At 35.6% G+C, this 20,571-nt stretch overlaps 1 protein-coding gene across 1 annotated transcript in view; it reads right to left on the reverse strand.

Annotated features, from left to right (window-relative positions):
- Positions 1-1,806: 1,806 nt before the first annotated feature.
- Positions 1,807-20,571, reverse strand: part of LOC107678149 (metabotropic glutamate receptor 4-like) — a 26,006-nt gene continuing 7,241 nt past the window's right edge. The window contains exons 4-5 of the mRNA XM_016473319.1: positions 11,969-12,218; positions 1,807-2,205 (exon numbers count right to left, since the gene is read on the reverse strand). Of these exons, the coding sequence (XP_016328805.1) occupies positions 2,156-2,205; positions 11,969-12,218 (300 nt within the window). The 3' untranslated portion in view covers positions 1,807-2,155. The remainder of the gene's footprint in view (positions 2,206-11,968; positions 12,219-20,571) is intronic.

The raw sequence follows: 20,571 nt of genomic DNA on the forward strand, positions 1-20,571 counted from the left end.
CAGACCTAAATAAGCCTAACATGGCCTATAATTTATGTCTGGTAGTTACGCCGTTATACATCACAGAGTCAAAGTACCGGTGCTTTTCTTTATAGCACCTGTCTTCCTCTGCGCTGTTGCCGCTGATGGCAGATACATCTCACACTTAATAATGGGCTTTCTGAAATGCACATTATGATAGACGGCTGCCTGTTGTAAAATATATATCTCAGACAAATGACATTTCTTTTAATTTCCACTGTGCTTTTGTGTCAGGATGTCTCCTAATCTTGAGGACTAAGTGCCTTTTTGAAGGAAATTTTAAATGCACAAAAGAGAACAATCCTTTTTTGTTTTTGACTAAGAATATTAATAAAAATAAATACAATAGCGTATTAGCACATTAAGAGGTGATACAACTTGGCTGTTTTAAATACTGCATGTTTCAGGTTTCTTTTTTTTTAGTTTTGATACAAAAGCATTATTCAATTAAAAAGCATTTCACTTGAGTCTACATATTATAGGGTTTGTCTAGTATTATTATGCTTGTATAACTATTATTGTTTGTCCTATTTTTCTTCTTGCAGACAAAAAAAAGAGAGCCAAGTTTGTGCTACAGACCTGAATCATCACTCAAAATCTGTGGTTTATAGAAGAGAGCTGCGCTATCACTTTTCTAAGCAATCCGACTTTTGGTTTTTGCTTGACAGCGGAAAAACGAGTGAAAAAAATCCCACAGATTTACAGCATATACCATAGTAACCGCCAAACAATACCCTAGCAACCACCCAGAACAACCTAGCAACTGTATTGCGGTGTGCTTAAGCCATATCTCACAGAAATACCTGACGCTTTGCCAACATTGCAGAGATCATTTTTCAGAAAACAATGAGTTTTGAAAAATGTATTTATTAGAAATGATTTATGTATAAAAATTAACATGCTTCACATACCTCATATGTCTTATTTTACAAATACTTTAATTCAGGCACTGTTTCTGACATTTTTTTCTCTTTTAGGATGAAAAGCAAACATTAGCAATCAGGAAAACACATTAAGTTGTCATTTATCACGGTCAACAAAGACATTTTATTCTGCAGCACAAACAGTGCAAAAACAAAGAAGAAAGGAGAAATCATAAGAACTGAATCTTAAATTCACAAACATCTAAAGAGACAAATCAGCTTGTCTCTCTCTATCACCTGACATTTCCAGATATGAAGACAGGATCTTGCCATCTACTCCATCATCCGAGCTTCTCGGAACCGTCGGTTCACTTGAGGTTGGTGATTCTTCCAATTTCTATTGAAGAGTCTTCGATAGCTGTATTCGTATGAAAGTGACTTACTCGCGCTGTCCTGGTCCAGTGGACGTTGGTTCCGATATCTCGAGCATTCAACAAACGTCACACCATTTCTAAATTGTGATTTCAGATTTGCACAGGTGACTGTGACAGCTATAGCACATTTTGACAACAGGGCAAATTTGAGTTCTTCAAAGGTGTGTACTTAATATGCACAAGCAAACATTACCCCAAAGAGCACTTCGTACATCTTCAACAGTTTCACAAGGCCCATGGTGAGGTAACAATACAGCAACATAGTTCAACAGCATTCCAGAAGGTTCTTTTTTTTTTTTTTTTTTTTTTTAAGGAAAAGAAATAAAGAAAGAAAAAACAACACAGCACAGGATGTCAAAACCAGCATGCTCAACATCTGTAAACAATAGTCACTGTCTTTGCTGTTGTCATCACCAAGGAGAAAACAAGAGGAAAAAGCTTTGAATTATTTTTTTTAAATACTTTTTTTTCTTCTTCTTTTTTTTTTTAAGCCACCACATAGTGTTAGCGTCAATGAAACAGCAGACACTGACATGTTGTCCTTAATTAGTGTGTATCACTTTAACAATGACATCTGGAATAGATAGAGTAAGCTGTAATGGAATAGTCTGGGTGACAGACCGTCATTCCAACATCCCGGCCTCAACAGTCTCGGCCTCCCAAGATGCTCCCTATGTGACTTCACATGAGCTTCATTAATGGAAACATGTCTGTGGGGGTCTTCCAACCATCCGCTATCTCACTTTCATAAGTGACATAACGTGAGAGTGATTTATCTTGAAATGCTGTCTTCTAGGGGTCACTTCTGGGATTTGGTAGTGGCGTTTTATCCCTTACCTAGATTGCGTGGTTGCTGTAGCTGATGTACGTTTGTTTAGGGCTGAGTCCTGCAAGGGAAGAAAGAATGTGATAAAAATAGATAATTTGAGTCTGAGAAGTGCTTAAAGGAAATGGAAATTTGTTGAAAATTTTTATTTTCTTCATTGGAACAGATTTTGGATGAAAGTCCAAACAGCTGATAAAAACATCACAATAATCCACAAATATTCCACATCACTCCAGTCCATCAATTTATGTCTTGTGAAGCGAAAAGTTGTGTGTTTGTAATGAAGAATTCCATCATTAAGGGATTTTAACTTTAAACCAAAATATGAGTCCATAATCCATAATAATGCTTCTTCTAGTGAAAAAGTCCATCCCCTGTTGTCTTCTCAACATATTAGTTTAAAATGGTTTTGGACTGTTTCACTTGCAAATATGCTGTGCATATTTCTCTCCTGATTCAGATGAGATGACTTTTTCACTGGAGAAAGCAATATTATGGATAGAGGACTCATTTCAAGCTATAAATGTCTTGATGTCAACATTTCACTTCAAAAGATATTTATTGATGGACTGGAGTAAAGTGGATTACTTGTGGATTATTTGTGATGTTTTTATCAGCTGTTTGGACTCTCATTCTGACGGCACCCATTCACTGCAGAGGATACATTGGTGAGCAAGTGATGTAATGCTAAATTTCTCTGAATCTGTTCTGATGAAGAAACAAATGCATCTACATCTTGGATGGTCTGAGGGTGAGTACATTTTCATTTTGGATGAACTATTCCTTTAAATATGAATACTGAAGTTATTCAGTATATAGCATTCACAGGGAACTTTATCAAAGGCCGAATGGTTTGATGCAGAACCTCATGTTTTATTTCTTGTCAGGTCCTTTTTTGGTCCCTTTGATATTGCTATTAATTTGCCAGACGTCAAGTAGCGTGTCTTGTTTGATGTCAGACTCGACTTTCTTGATATCCAATACGGTTTACATGACTGAGATACTTTACTAATACTTTCAAAAACAGGCAAGTTACTTGCAATCAGTGACAAGTCTGCTATTAAAGCATTCATTCAACAAAAACCCATAATCAACAGCCTAATCCTGTCATTTGCCATCCATCTTGCAATAGCGTTGTAGTGCAAACAATCACAAAGGTTGCATGAGTGACATTGTCTACAGCTATTCATGTAATAACCTTGCCAAAGAAGGAGGGTCAATGGAAAATTCAAGCTCATTGCATCGTTATATGGAGATCAAAAGTTTACCTCATGCAATCATGCAGAGCTGTTGGAATAAGGAAGGTGAGGTGATATTTGACCCACACTACTGGTGCGGTTCTCCTGTCTGGACTCTCCCTCGGCATATGGAGCACTGACCCATAGGTACAGTCAGATAAATAGCTCCATTTCAGCTTAGAGCGAGGGACGTTGTCATAAAGCAAATTTAAATAATTTTTCCTCTATATAAAATATAATTGGAGGTGCTTGATTTTATCTAGCATAGATGTATACTGTTCTATTTGAGTCTGCTATCCCAATTTGTGCTCGTGTTTATGTGTGTTTATCTAGGCCATGCACTGTTGTGAAAGTTTTCATACCTACTCTCTATTGGTTGAAAAATGCATAAAAACAAATTTGTTGCTATCTTTAGGTCTTTCCCCAGTATAGTGTTTCTCACCTACAAAGCCCTGTGCAAACAAGTGATTTGCAAAGCAATGCGGCATGCATGCTTTTTTGTGTCTTTAGCCGTTTTAACAAATGTCATTCTCAATGCACTATAAGCTAATTGATATGCACAGTTTAAGCATGAAAGCTAAATGGAACACGATTAAGTTCAACAATTAGGTCCAACAGTAAGCCAAGCAATAGCCAATAATTAAAGTCTTTACCTGTCTTCATTGTTTAGTTATCATCAACATATCCTGAAACACAGGTTGAGTGGTTACATTATATTAGACAAGTTTTATTTACATATGTATAGAATAAAATAACTGTAAAATGACAATTTAAATGATAGAAATCTGCTTCATGACTTCACGGTTTTGCATTACAAAATTTAAATGAAACACACTGCAAGTATAACATGTTTGAAATCATATGGCCATGAGGAGAGAAAAAAAATAATTTTGAACCTTGTATACTATTTTTTTTTTATTGTTTTTTTTTGTGGTATGCACACTTTGATGTTTGATTAAAGTTGGATCAAATGACTCTTTTCAGATGCTCTTCAACCCCTCCGAGTTCTCTCTTTAAAAGAAAAGTTTCAGCTGTATGTACATTATGTTCATTTAAAGTGTTGCATTCGACATGTTTACAACAATTCAAGCATTTTCTTTATTGGTTGCATTGCATTCAAGTACCTCAACCTTTAAGATGTACTTTATATTCACAACCTGAATAATGATCCCTTTACTGTAGGGTTACATTTAAAAAAAGAAATCCAGATAAAGTGGTTGTTATTTCAGTGATTCACAGGCAGAGCACAATTGTGAGGTAATTGTGTCCTCATCAGGGCAATTGTTTTCTATCTGTGTAAATTGGGATCGTCTGCGATGCAGGGACCGGATACTTATGCAAAAAGCTAATTTCAGTATTTTATCTCTGCTAGGACGTTTCCTAACATAACAAAGTTATATAAAAATAGATTTGAGTTAGATTTTAGAAAAATGTCACTAAGAAGTATATTTCAATGTAGGATTTTCAAAGGTTGTGAATGCGTTTGCAAGGCGCAGTAACATGCTACTGTAAATATTAATCATGCTAAATAATTTAAAGATAAAAGCCATATAGCAATATATTAGCTGCAGTGCAGTCTTATTTAAAACAAAATGCTTTCAAATATTATTGGTAGCACTTTACACTAAGGTCTTATTTGTTAACGCTGCTAACAATGCATTCATTAGCATGAGCAATATATTTTTACAGCATATTAACCTTTGTTAATGTTAGTTAATACAGTGTATTAACTAACGTTAACAGATGCAACATCTGATTTTAAAAATGTATTAGTAAATGTAGAAAGGAACATTATTTTAAGATTAATAACTGTTGTAGAGGTATTGTTCATTGTTAGCTCATGTTAACTACTGCAGTTAACTAATGTTAAGAAATGAAACCTTATTGTAAAGTGTTACCATATTATTTTGTATACATAAACTCAGTTTTTTATGATACAAGCACATTTATGCTTCACAACATTATAATACAGACTATAGGCTTAAATCACTGTTGGGGGAAATAATCCAGGAAATGAGCTTACTTCTGTTGTCTGTGTGTGTTAAGGTGAAATAGGAGAAAGCAACATAAAACTAAGTGAAAAGGTAGCTGCTACTTAGACTGAGTGTAAAGAGCTGTAGATATACTGTTTGCACCAAGTTTAAATAGCAACAAAAAGCATCTTTACACTAAGTGCAAATAATGCAAGAGCAAATAATGATTGATGCTAATCATACAAAGTGTAAATAGAATGTAACATTCTATTTTGTACTAAATGTAAAAATATCTAAGCAATGCTCCGAGTTAATTAAAACTTAAGTCTTTGGCTATTTGCACTCCGAGAACTGTAAACAAACATTGCTTAAAAAATGACACACTTCAACTTTATTTTAACATTCCGCATTCTGAAATCTGCTATAAAAATACACTATTTCAATTAGGGAAAAATAAACCCTATCGAACTAGCATGCTCTGGGATGTTGGGATGTCAGATAGTCCTTGAAAAACAGCTAAGATTTATAACCACTGGATTTGAATGATGGGTTTGGTGTTATACAAGAGAGTTTGTGTGTGTGTGTGTGTTCTTGAACAAAAGTACAGTATTATGATCAAAAAAAGAATGATACTGCACATATTACAACTATGAACACATGTATCCCTGACATTAAATCATTTGTTTAGACACACATGTGCAATGATATTACTGCTAAGGTACAAAATGGATTTTTGTGCTTTGGCTAACTGCACAGACGCACGCACAAGCATAATTTGGTGCTGAAATAAGTTTATTACGCATTTCAAAGTAACATTATGAACTCCTTTTTATGCATGAGCGCATTCAGCTCAGCTCTGCTATCATTTTATGCACACAGCGACTAACGCCAACACTCTTAAAAGGACAGTACTCTTCAAACACATCCTAGGATTTTATACTTTTTTGTATTTTTCATGAGTACCATTTATTATTTTAATGAAATAACTGAGCAGTTAAATCTAAAAATCTAGTAATACACTACAAGAGGACAAATCCAGGTTAACAGAATGCAGTCTACAGTGTAAAATCTCCATCTTTATATTGATCACATTCATTTCAACATCTCTTGCCATTTCTTTGTAACTGTTTGTGAAATTTACTAGCAATTCCTACATGAAAATTGTTTCTTCAACCATTTTTTCAGTGTACATAAAAAAGTAGACTATTTTTAGGATTAAGCTGTTGTACAGAAAACTCTCTAATCAAGGCAACAAAATATGATATTGCGGTTTTCAATTCAACAAACCATTCATCAATATAGTTGTATGGTGGTCATGCTTGATGTCGATAGACTATTTCAAGGAGACCTACAAGAAGACCCACTCATGTTATTATTGACCATATTTACAATTCACCAAAGAGCAAAACTCTTTTCCTCACAGGACACATGAGAAAACCTATTGATGTCGATATTATGTAACTATGAGTTTGATCAACTGACCTTGTCATTCTCATCCTCTTATCCTCATTCTTTGGCAAGTTTCTATGATCTTTGTAGGCAACATCACACATGCATTATATTTTGATCTTGTTTATATGCATCACTAAACTCTATACACATTCTGCATTGCAATGATATCATAGATGAACTGTTACTTTGGAATCTACTGGTGTCCAAAAGTGTCTTTTACTGTATATCAGTGATAAACTTGCTTGCCAAGTACTGACTTTTGTAGATATACTAATGGAGTGCATCTCACTATGAATAATGTGCCACATATAGGCGCTGACACTATAATAATAGCTACATTAAACATGTCTTGTCTTTATCTTGATTGGTTCAAAACATTTTTTTTTTACTACCAATATGTGAGATGACAAGAAGTGAGACTTTAGAAGTGTGACTGTGAACAACGTCACATATGTGGTAAATGTGAGACTGTGAAGACATACTAGTCACCTGATTGTTAAAAAGCCTTAAAAATTGTGAAAAAGCAATGGGTGGGAAATGTGTCATATTGCCTTTGTTAATGACTTAACCTTAATAGAACGCACTGTTGCACAGTACACAGTGTTTCGTCATGGGTTGCATGCTGCCTTTTTAGGCTGCATGAATTATTAAAACAAAATATAAAGTATGATATCGCCTAGTGCAAAAGCCCAAAATGATTTTGTAATGGAATATTTACGCAGGATTAGACCCAGAACACAAAACTAATGGAAACAGCTCTTTAATCTATTTTTCAAAATAATACATTTATTGAAAATAATTGTGATTTAGAATTATTTTAGTGTGTATAATGCTGCCTTCAAGTGTACCTGGGAATGCTTCTACAAATATGGAAATAGCAAAGTTAAAATAGACACTACCGTTCAAACATTTTGGGTCAGCAAGATGTTTTTAAGGTACAGTATTGTACAGAAAAAAGTATCTTCTTCTCAACAAGGCTGCATTTATTTGAATACAAAAAAAAGAAGAAGAAGAAATATTATTACAATTTTAAAAAGTTTATTTTCAGCATCATTACTCCAGGTTTCATTGTCACATGATCCTTGAGAAATCATTCTATGATGTCGATTTGCTAATATGCTAATAGAAAATTCAAAAGAACAGCATTTATTTGAAAAAAAAAAGTAAATATAGTCACTTTTGATCAATTTAACGCATTATTGCTGAATAAATGTATTAATTTCTTTCAAAACAAATTTCTTGTGAACTTTTGAACGACAGTGTATTTAACAGTGGATAAGTGCAAGTGAATATATATTCTATCAATTTATACAATCTATATGATTTATTTATGCATATTCTTTAGATTAATATTATTACACTGTAATTACAACATAAAAAAATAATAAAAAATGTCAGATATCATTGAGAATACTAAGTTTCCTCCTGGTACTTTTTTGGTCAATCATGTGCACAAAGTCATGATATATTCAACTCTACTTGAACACTGTGTTATTGTAGCACACCCATGCTAATAATATAATGATGATTACTTCATATAACACGCACAGAGAGATGAGTCCTTGCTTGACTAGAAATACAATTAAGAGCTACATAATAATTCAATGTCATGTAATTCACTTAGAAGTAATTGTAACACTTTAAAGCAACGTTTCTATCACATTACGCTACATTAAGACACTTAACAGACACTTTTACTTAATGCAATTTAAGTCTTAAAGAAGGATCAAAATCAATTAGAATCAACAAGGAGATCCTTTTTCCCCTTTAATGCATTCATGAAATGTTAGACATCCCTGAGCTACGGAGAAGTTATTTGTTAGCTTGCATTTGCTTTAGATGCAAAAAAACTGCTTGTGTTAAATAACTCTATTAGGATCTTTCAAAAGGGCACATACTAATGCAGTCACTGACTCTAATACCTCATTTACAAAAGCACATAGTTCCACTGCAGTGAATTCAAAGTGCTGCTATAGAGAGCTGCTGAATATGTACAAGGAAAGTGAGCAGATGAAATTCACACTGGGGTTGGTGGTAGTCTGGTACGGTCATGCAACCGGTGGTAAATATTTGCTGAAAACACTGTGCTAACTAGTCATGCTTAATTGGGCGAATTTTCGTCTATGTAGCAACATTCATCACACAAATTTAATTCTGTTGTCAAAACATTTATCTGGACGTCTCCCTTAATTCAGAGCTATTTGTTATTAAGACCCACAATATGATTTACTGGGTATTGCTGCACTGCAAAATGAATATAAAATGCAACATAATGAAAGCAGAGTGGATGTGCGTTGCTGTGAATGCCAAATGCAATGTAATGGAAGCAGTTAATTTGTGCCTTCCTAGTCTAACATGATACTTTGAATCTGTTTAACATGATATTTTATTCTAGAACAAGTCAATGTACAGATATATCTTGGGAAATGTCATATTAAATTCACATCATTATGAATTTTAATATCCTTTGTGCTTATCTCTGCCTGGACTCCTTTTTCTGGTGGATTTTTTACGTGTGCATCTGCACATGCTTTTTTCGGCTTGCAAGGAACAACATGGCCCACATCCAAGGGGGCAAAGTATTGTTGGTTGCATGACCCTGTTAGCCCCTGATAGTAGATGTGACACCATCTGCCTGCAAATAAACATGTTGCTTCACTGACGACAATTCAACATGATCTGTGTATTCTGGTGGAAAAAGGTTTGTGTAAACAACATATGAAGCGCAAATATTTCACTATATTATATTAGACAGTGATGCACCGAAACTGCAGCAACAAAAATGAGAGAGAAACAGCAATTTTTGGTTTTGGCTGAAATAGTTATGAAGGGCCGAAATCGTTGATTGAAACAGTGGAGTTTAACTAGCACTTCTTCGATGGTGAGTTTTGACTGTGTCATTGTCTATTTCGTGCATGCAATGCAGATAAACTACAACAGGTAAATATGTCACCTGTGTGGACGATAGTGCTAGATTAACAATATAGATTTTCCATTTTTAATTGATAATGATATGGATTATTAAATCTCAAGATCAAACTTTCTTTCTTTGCTGTTTTCTGTTGATGCGTGAACTTCACTAAACATTATTTGTAGTGCATCTGCCATCCAATAATCTCAATAAGATTTGTGCATTTATACTTTTAATATAAAATAATGTCAGCTTTACTGTAGCTATAATGTAGCACAAAATGAGCATGAATGAACATCAGAAGTTCTGTTGAAAGAAACAGTACAACTTACAGAAATGTATCATGCCTCAAGTAATCGCTCAAGCAGTGTCAGGAAGTCAATAAATCAGTTTGTAAACAATGTCAAGTAATGTTGTTTTTATCTCAGGAAAGCCATTCAATGAGCATTTTGCTACTTTGTTACATATTCATTATATTTTACTTAACCTGTTGTCTTGTTTTGAATAAATGTTTGAATAAATCTGTCATGAAAACAAGTTTTTAATACAGCCACCATTTAAATATTTATATTTCAACAACAAATTAGAGTACAAATTAAATTATGTTGGCAAAATATTGACCAAAACCAATAAAAAACACTTATGTGCAATTTAAATGTTTATACAACTTCAGTTTTGGTTTTTGGCTTAATTAAAACTTTAATTTTGGCCTACTGAAACCTTTAATTTACAGGTGTTAAATCAATTTCGGTGCATCACTAACAGCAGATATCTTACTACTTACTACTATCTACTGAAAGGGTGAAATGGATTTATATTTGCATTTTTATTTTTCCCCGTCTGCTGCATTTGACATCACATCACAGATTAAGGTAATGAAGATGCTAATGCTAGAGGCTATTTGAAAAAATAGAATAAAAGGGAACCTGAGGTATCAAGGCACAATTGATGAGGTCTCAAATCTGCTGTACTGTCTAACTACATTCACATAAGCAGTGAAGCACACTTTTAGTTTGTGATTTACTAAAGATTTGTGCATATAAAACATGTGCAAACCAGATGGCACATGCAAAAAAATAAATAATAATCTGCTGTGTCTACTGAGGATTCTGTATTCCAGATATAGCACCAGATCATAGCGCTTCTTGTCTGTTTTCTCAGATTTTTCTTAATGAATATGTCATTTGGGGGCGTGCAAAATGAAGGGTAGCTTCAATGCAAATGAATTAAATAGAACTTGCAAAGTGATTTATCACCCATGAAAACTTCAGAAAAGGTAACTGTGTGCAAATTAATACCACATTATATTATCATATTCAAACTTAAAACACACAAAACACAAACTACTCTGCAACACAGTACCTCTCCAGGTGCCGCAACTAAATTACAAGTGTATTTAAACATACAAAATTAAAACTTTTTTGCACTATCAAAACAAACCACAACATAAAACTGAAATTGAAAACCGAAATATACAAAATGAAACAAGTGCATGTGTGGTTATTTGTGTTATTCTATACCCATAATGCACACAGACAATTTGATAGACTGCACAAGCCAATTAGTACTTTTTATTTGGGATCTTGGTAAATCAGGGCCTTAATGAGTAATATAATGCTCAGCCTTTCGTTTCTCTTTCAAGATGGGAGCTACAGGTTTGCTTCTGTTCTAGAATGAGAGTTATTTCTGCTGAGGCAGCAGGCTTTTATTTACTATTGTATTACAAAGCTGGTTTATCAGCTGCTGTGTTTTATTGAAATTTAAATTAGCAGGAGATGGGTTTCGATGAGGACTGTTGTACCGATTCAACCGATTTGCTCGTGATAATTTAAAAACCACACTGACTAGCCTATATCTGATGCCAAATGGTTAATTCGAACATAATGAAAACCAAAATAACCTTACGCAAAGTGAGCCAGACGATTAGAGGTTGGCTTGTTATGATCATCACACTGACACCATTAAATGTCTTCATTGCATTATAAAAAAGAAAGTTATATTGGTTTGGAATAATCAAGGAGTAAATATAAACAGATTTGTTGATTTTGGGTGAATTAATCCTTAAAAAAAATAAATAAAGCAACTGCATCCAGACTGCTGAGGCTCAATTTTGCAACTGTCTCCAAATTCAGATCCGTTTAAGTGAGCAAAGGAATGATGATGAATTTTTAAAGATTACAATAACAAGTTTATGGCAGTATAAAAATCAGTGTCAATAACAATAAAGTTTTTATCCTCAAACCCGCTCACCCTGAGTTTCCAGGTTTTCACACAGCTCAGACTTGGCTTCTCCGTTGGGCCGCAGGCTGGCCTTGGGGTTGAACTTGTTGGACATGGTGGCGGCAGTGACCACAGCTTTCAGGCTGCGAGTGCTGCGCTTGGTCACATTCTGCTCCGGATGGAAGAGCACCACATAGACTTTTGGCATGTAGAGCATCCCCAGAGACACAGACGCGCTCAGACTCACTGAGATGGTCAGTGTGGTCGTTTGTATGTACATCTATGAAACAAAATCACAGCACATGAAAATTATAAATCACTGAAAACAAAGCAATTACTACACACCATACTGGGTCGTAATTGGCCAATCACTGCTTTCTGTGGCCAAATATTTTAGTATAATGAAACTGTATATTTTGCTGTTGCCCTGGGCAACAAATACCCAGCAGCGTGCTAGTTCTATATCACGCCACAGTCTATTTCTTCCCACATAATCAAATCATTTTCACTGAAATCAATATTTTAAGTCCATTTATTTACTTATTTGGTAGGTAAGGAATAATGTAAGGGATGATACAGGTCATTATCACAAACTAAAGCCCTTCGGGATGACACAATAGCCTTCTGCTTCACAGCGGGGTCCTATTGGGGGTGTATTATGCAATAATGAAGACTTGTTCACTTGACCTGGGACATTCGTCTTCACGAGGGCTTGCTGACATAATAAACCCCTGCTCTAACTGACACAGTCAATATGTCAAATCTCAAAAGAGAGTCATAACCTCGTGACTCAACATGCCCAAAGCACCAAACACCATCACCATATTCAAATATGCGTAATTCTCGACTACATAATATGCAAATGACTAGAATGTCAGAATACACAGAATTCATGATATAATTGGCAGATGACGTACAGCATTTGCTGAGATTATGAAATGTGTGAACCATTACAGTTAACTAAAACAAAAATTACATTCATTTTTTAAGCTAGTTGTCAAAGTAAAATTTTTTATTTTCATTTAGTTTAAGTACTAAAATAACTAAAACTAAATAAAACTAATAGATAAAAGTTAATAAAAAATATATGGACATATTTAAAAATAATAATAATGACAAAAACATATGACAAAATACTAAAACTTTAACAGAAAATATAAAAATTAAATCTAATTCAAAATATAAAAAAAAAACTATAACAGTATATATCAATAATACAGCATACCACTGATGCAACCAACTGACTCTTTGCTATCCCAAGAGGCCTTGGGAGATGAAGGGTGCGATACAAGGAAACTGAGGAGTACTATAGGTAATGAGAAAGATGTTCCTTGGATTTAATTGTACTGTACTTGATTGTAGCGACAAGTTATTTTTTTGCCCACACTTCAAGTGAAAAAACTGCAAGATCAATGCTTGTGGACCTACATTTGTCATAATAGACTTTACATACTTATCACATAATGCTCAATGTTTTTCAACTTCTACAATTAATGCAATTTTTTCCCATGTTTTATGTTTAATAGAGGGCTACAAAAGGAAAATGAATAGAAAAATAATAGTTTTAGAATTTTAAAAATTTTAAAATGTTATGTTGAGCAAATATTATGTGAAATATTTATTGAAAAATAAAGATTTATTTAATTCATAATACAAAAATTGTATTACATAAATAATAATATTATAAATCATATAACTAATAAAATTAATACAATTCTAATAAAAAAATAAATTATTAATCATTAAATGCTCCAGCCACTCCATGGCACTGCTGCGAACCCCCCCTGCTGTTGCTTTAGAACGCTGCTGTGTGTTTTGGCTCTGGTGGACGTGACCTCGGATCTGGCTCCTCTGTGTGCTGTGATTAAGTGTGACTCACTGCTGTGATCTCCATACAGAGGGACTGACTGGAAAGCAGTCTCAGCACAAGTTGACAGGAAGGGTTAGGACCACATCAGCTGTACTGGTGCTCTTCTCAAAGAAGACACAGATGGCTACCACCCAGGACTGGCCACTAGGCAATCCTAAAGAAGTGTGCCATTGAAATATATATGAAATACAGTGCAATATCAATATCAATATCTAAAACAGGCCCTTATTAGTTAGTCACAACACCAATATTTCAGTTGTCTCAACTAGGTTGTTTCCGCAATTAAATAAATACCACGTTCTGTCATGAAAGTCTAGATGGTGCAGACTGATGGGTCCTTAACATAAACTGATGATATTCTTAGCATTAAACGACTTGTCACAAGCTGATTGGTTCACGTCGCATACGCAGCCAATGAGCTTGTTGCTTTACATTTAAATGGCTGATTAGCATTCTCTTAAAGGGGTCATATGATGCGATTTCAAGTTTTCCTTTCTCTTTGGAGTGTTAAAAGCTGTTCGTGCATAGATAAGATCCCTGAAGTTGCAAAGACTAAAGTCTCAAAACCAAAGAGATATTCTTTATCAAAGTTAAGACTCTGCCACACCCCCCTAAAACGGCTCGTTCTAACACGCCCCCACATATCTAGGTCACTATGTAGGAATATTTGCATAATGCGCCCAAATGTGCACGCAAAGAAAGAAGGCGTGGTTTCAGGAACAGCAACAGCACCGTATCGGCTTATGTATTGGCAGTTGCAAGTTCCTGTACTTGCTTGCAGCAGCAGCAGAAATAATCTACAAATACAGCAATAACCAACAGCAGCAGCAGCGTAGCAGATCTATTTCGCCAAGACCAAATACATTAACATTGTCATTTCCATTACCATGCCTAAAATCTTCAGAGAGTTCTCATGATAGAATTGCCATTACACAAAAGCCAAAAGTAGTGATTAAAACAATAGCTGAAAATATTTAGTTTGTATTAAGTTGAAAACATATTTTCCTACCCACTATTAGAGTCATATTAAGATGTATAAAGTCTTAATTTAATAATACAAATCATAATATTAATATTTACATATATTTAATATAAATATTTAAATATATAAATATTGGTAGAGGGGTCTCTGAATCCTTTAGGCTTGGAAGTATCTGGTTGGGTTCTGGCATGATGGCTATGTTAGATGAGGATTCTGGCGGTAGAGCGGGCGATGGGCTGAGCTCGAGGATGAGAGCAGGCACTGGGCTGAGCTCGGGAATGAGAGAGGGCACTAGGCTGAGCTTGCTGGATGTGAGTGGGCACTGGACTGTGCTCGGGGGCTGGAGCCATCACTGGATTGTGCTCAGGGACTGAAGCCATCACTGGGCTGTGCTCAGGGACTGGAGCCATCACTGGGCTGTACTCAGGGGCAAGAACCATCACTGGACTCTGGTCAGAGGCTGGAGCCCTCAGGGGACTATACTCTGGAATGGATTCTTGGTCTGGGGGGAATACTCTTACAAACTCTAGAACTGGAGGTAAGTTAAGAGTTAATTAATAAGTACGAGCAGGCTCTGATGAAGATTCCGTACCCAGAATGGGCTCGATTCAGAACTCTGAGACTAGAACAGACTCATTACTGAATTCTGGGGCTGGAGCAGACCCGTGATGGAAGTAGAGGAAATGATCGGATTCTGGGGCTGGAGCTGACACTGGAGCAGACTCAGGGGCTGGAGCTGACACTGGAGTGGACTTGGTGGGTTTGAGAGCGCAGGCCTTGGGATGCTTGCTGCTCACGCTGACATCAGCGGTGGATCCACCATGTTGGATGCTAGTCTTTTCCACCTCAAGATGGATCTGGTGGCAGGCCTGATGGCTGAAGACATTGGTGTATTGGCAGGAATTGCAAAGCGGCATTACGTCACAAAAGTGTGGACTCAGAGGAAGACCACGAGGGTTTAGGGTGTGATTTGGGACAGGGCCATTGCAGGAATTCCTCCACGTAGGTTTCATTTGCCCCGGCCATCTTGCAAGATGGAACACAAGGTCTCTTCCACTGAGTCCATCAGGAATCAACTTTAGGTACGGTCTGGTCTTCTGTCACAATAACAGAAGAGGTTGACACGATGGTAATGCGAATAACACTGTCTTTATTTACAAGCAGTTCCAGACAGCTGAGATACAAGTAGGTTAGTAGGTACTTCAAATAATAACATGAAACTTAACTGAATATTAAATAGTCCTTATGTTTTACAGGTACTGGCTGGCGTGGCTGAAGACTGGGTCTGAAGACATGCTGTACATAGGTAAGTCTCCAAGGTAGATGGAGTAGATGGTTAAGTCCGTCTGTATGAAACAACGTTGGTAAGCAGTTCTTAAGCAAGGGTGATATAACAGTCCTATAGTAGTGACGAGACCAAACAATTAATGAGTGTTTGGTGCTTGCTTATATAGGGAAACTGATGAGGTTGATGGCAAACACGTGTGAAGATAGAGCTGAGTGTGAGGGTGATGGCCAGGGAGGATTATGAGAAATGTGGTGCTTTGTGGTGACAGGCCTGGTGAAAGGAGATTCTGACAATAAAGTCTTCAAGTATTCCTCAGTTAATTAAATATTCCTTTCAAATACAGTCAGTAATAAAAAACTGAAATAAATTGAGTGTTTTTTTTGTCAATAATGCCATTTAATTAATTTTAATGACATAATAGACAGTGTTGGATTTACTGTATATGGCTGCATCTAAAATGAAAACTATTAAAAATTGTTTATGTAAACTGAAATAAAGCTGAAAGTAAATAAAAATATTATTAATATTAGAAACTTAAATTATGAAAAAAAAATCCTGCCTTGGCAAATAAATGAAATAAAATAAATTTAATTTGAAGAACTAAAATTGCTAAAATTAAAACTGAAATAAAAAAAAAACAAATTAAAGCTAAATAGAAATATTTTAGAAAACAAAAGCAAACATGACAATAAAATAAATAAAAACATACATTTAAAATGTAAAATATTTTTTAAAAATCGATTTCAAAACATTAATAAATAATACTAAAATAACACTGCATGGCTGATTCCACAAAATGTCACATGCCAGTTTACAACCACTTATAATAAACTGACTTTGTTAACATTTATACCTTGCCAAGATAATTTAACCAAGAAGTGCATTTGACCATTCATGCATACAGGGCTGATTACAGAGCATGCATGTACGTAGGCATGGAAAGTAGCCACCTGTCAGTCAGACAAGACGTGTTGCATTAGTTTTCATGTTTTAAATCAAACAGAATTACATTTGACTTGGGCTAGAGAGCAATTACATAGCAATCAATATAATACCCTAGCAAACACATAGAAACCAATCAGAACACCTTAGCAATAGCAAAGCAACACTCTGGCAACCACCCACAACACCCTACTACTGTCATGGAGAGTATAAGCACCACTCAAATTGTCTTCAGTAAAATACAGTTCTTTCAAAGCATAGTTGAGAGAGGACAGGAAATGATGGGATCAAGATATGTCGCTTGTTACAGCTCAATATGTCGGAGGTCTAACCACAAGGCTGTGGCTCAGACAAAAGCTATTGTTAAATACGGTCCCTGGCCACTTAAATAAAGTCAGCGGAGTCACACTTCCAAATTTAACCAGAAAATCTATTGCAGGGGTCCAACAAATCACCTGAAAGGAAAGCGAGTGGCCCATATATAGTGATTAAACCAGCCTGAAATGATTAGCTTTTGTCTATACGTCGAAAACTCTCACTAATTTTGCTGAACCTGAAGTTGCAATTACAGTCACAAATGAGGATTTAATGACGCACATGACACACGATTCATAGCGGTATCTCATCAATGCCTCCGTCTCAGGCTCTGTATGTGCAGACAACACACCTGCAATCTAATGAGGCTTGTGAGAAATACTGAGATGGGAACTAGACAGTGAATCAGGGTTAGTCCTCTGAGACTGTCTCTGTTGTCTCAACACATACAAAGTGTTCCACTTTTTTGCCCTCGAATTGAAACTACAAGTTAAAAAAAGGCTGCCGTTATTGCACTCCCACATATACAGTACATATACTTGATAAAACGTACACCGAACACCATCAACTTTAATAACACAACAACTGATTCTGCCACTTCTTCACCTGCTGCTGCCAAATTATCTCTTGGGATAAATAACAAAAAATGAACTGCCATTTTTTAAAAAGGAAGTAGGTCTTATGTCAACATTAGAGGCTTTTTAAAGGGGTCATGAACTGAGAAATCAAAAATTCCCTTGATCTTTTGACATATAAGAGGTTGCTGTACAAAAATATCCTGTAAGTTTCAGAACACAAAACTTTCTCGTTAGTCTAAAAACAGCTTATATTGAAGTCAATCTGCCAAAACGACATGTTGTGGAATGTGCCACTTTATGATGTAATAATGTGGTTAAACTCCACCTCCACAGAGGATGATCAACGCCTGCTTCTACATCACTGCCTGTTTAGCCCCGCCCACCGATTCGCACAAGTAGAAGCTAAATAATAACGAGAGGCAAACGCAGGTCTACGCAGAAACAACATGATAAAGATATCTTGGCTTAAAAGACAAGATGCTGTGCAGTGCCAAGTTGTGGAAAAACAGTTTGCATTGCCGTCCTTCTGATCCCAACATTAAGAAAGTGGATGAAGTTTATTTTTAATGAAGATCCAGACCACGTCAGTAAGAACTTGGTCGTTTGTCCACTTCATTTTACCACCGATTAATTTACAAACAAGTGCAGACTATATTGGATCTCACAGTAATGTTGCACCACACAAAACAGGACAGAAAATAGCCTATTACTTCTAAATTATGATGTTTTTTGATGTAAAAATCTTGATAACATTATAAGTGGACCTCAGAGAACAGCACAAAATAATTTAAAAAAGGCAGTTCATGACCGCTTTAATAGCGGCGCTATGGAAAACACCGTTCAAAGGGATGTGAATGCTCTTCATTCAAATGAACTATCCATTATGCACATTTGAAATCCTATGCTGCACACCAAAATAAACAATAGGTTTCAGTTTTACAATATCTTGTCCAATCAAAGCAAGGCTTGATGGAGTGAAAATTGGAATGTTCCACATGAAAACTTTGGACTTCACTGAAAGTTTGCATGGATCTAGGTCATCCCTGAATGTTGTAATGAATTAAATCTATATGCCATTTTGTTAAAGGAATAGTTCACCCATGAATGTAAATTTGCTGGAGATATACTCACCCTCACGCCATCCAAGATGTAGATTGCTAGTTTTCTACTTCATCAGAACAGATTTGGAGAAGTGAAATCGTCTTAATGATGGCTTTGTTTATTACAAACACACATATTTTCACTTCACAAGATGTAAATTGATGGACTGGAGTCATGTGGATTACTTGTGGATTACTGCGATGCTTTTATCAGCTGCTTGGACTTTCATTCTGATGGCACTCATTCACTGCAGAAGATCCATTTCTGAGCAAGTGATGTAATGCAAAATTTCTCCAAATCTGTTTAGATAAAAAAAAAAAAAAAACTTATTGCCATCTTGGATGGAGTAAATTTTCAGCAAATTAAATTTTTGGGTGAGTTATTCCTTTAAGAGGCTGTCTCCTATCCCATGTTAATGCCAAGAGATGACTAAGTAAACCATTTGTAGGTTGATTTACAGAAGGATGTAAACACTGTTGCTTGGTGATGCTTTCAAAATACTCATCTGCTTGATTGAACTGCCCATCTTATGAACCTCTAGCTCAACCAATCACATGAGTTTGGGAGCAGGACTACCTGTTTGACTGAGCCATGCTTCACAGTTTAGTAGAAAAAAAGTACTTATGTTTATGCTTTGAGCTTTGGCCAGCAACACAATATAAAGTAAATGTTTTATTATTCTTCACATCATTTCAATAGTACGATAAATTTCCCTTTATTTTATTTAATTGCAGAGTGTACCAGGCTTACGCTGTAAATACATGCATTAAATTCTATCTGTGAGAAGCTATTTTTCTTTTTATATTTCAGAAAAAAATGCACTCATGCATCTGTCTTCACAAGGTACTCATTTAGGTGACAAAAAATGAATGGCAGACTGAAGGAGTTTAATAAGGGAAATGTCAAAGAAACTGACATTTAACAGAGGCCAGGGCCCCCCGCTACTACATCTGTCACATCGTTGACACACACCTGTATGAAAATAAGAGATGTTGACCTCACTCTGAAAGAGACAGTGATTACTCTGTCAGCAGCACAAAGGAGGAAAGCCCCTGCAAGTGAACCCTAATGACATGATGGCACTGTAATGATAGCTTCCAGTTTTTGGAGGGCAGAGATGCATACAAATAGCAGTCCATGTATGGTGAAATGCTTGACTTAAGATGTTATCAAGCTTCCTCAAAACCAACATGAGAGAGGTTGTGATAACATCCAGCATCAGAAAGAAGGTTTTGGAAGTTTTACTTACAACGTTTCATTGCACAGTATGATCTGTAATATCAACTTGTACAGGGACATCAGATGAAAACAAGGCATCTTCATATAATCTGGCACATTTACATCAATGTGAAGTTTTGAATGTGAAAAATTAATGTTTATCGTCCCTGACAAATAAATAAATACAAAAATGTCATGCCCACATTATCTCCTGATAAGTTGTGCCAAAAACCTGCCATTTGTAGAGAGGAGGGTTTGAAATATATCATGGAGATATTATATATACCGGTATATATATATATATATATATATATATATATATATATATATATATGCTTG

This window comes from Sinocyclocheilus anshuiensis, unplaced genomic scaffold, assembly GCF_001515605.1.
Source record: "Sinocyclocheilus anshuiensis isolate Anshui unplaced genomic scaffold, SAMN03320099.WGS_v1.1 scaffold1776, whole genome shotgun sequence".
In the NCBI taxonomy this organism is placed as follows: domain Eukaryota; kingdom Metazoa; phylum Chordata; class Actinopteri; order Cypriniformes; family Cyprinidae; genus Sinocyclocheilus; species Sinocyclocheilus anshuiensis.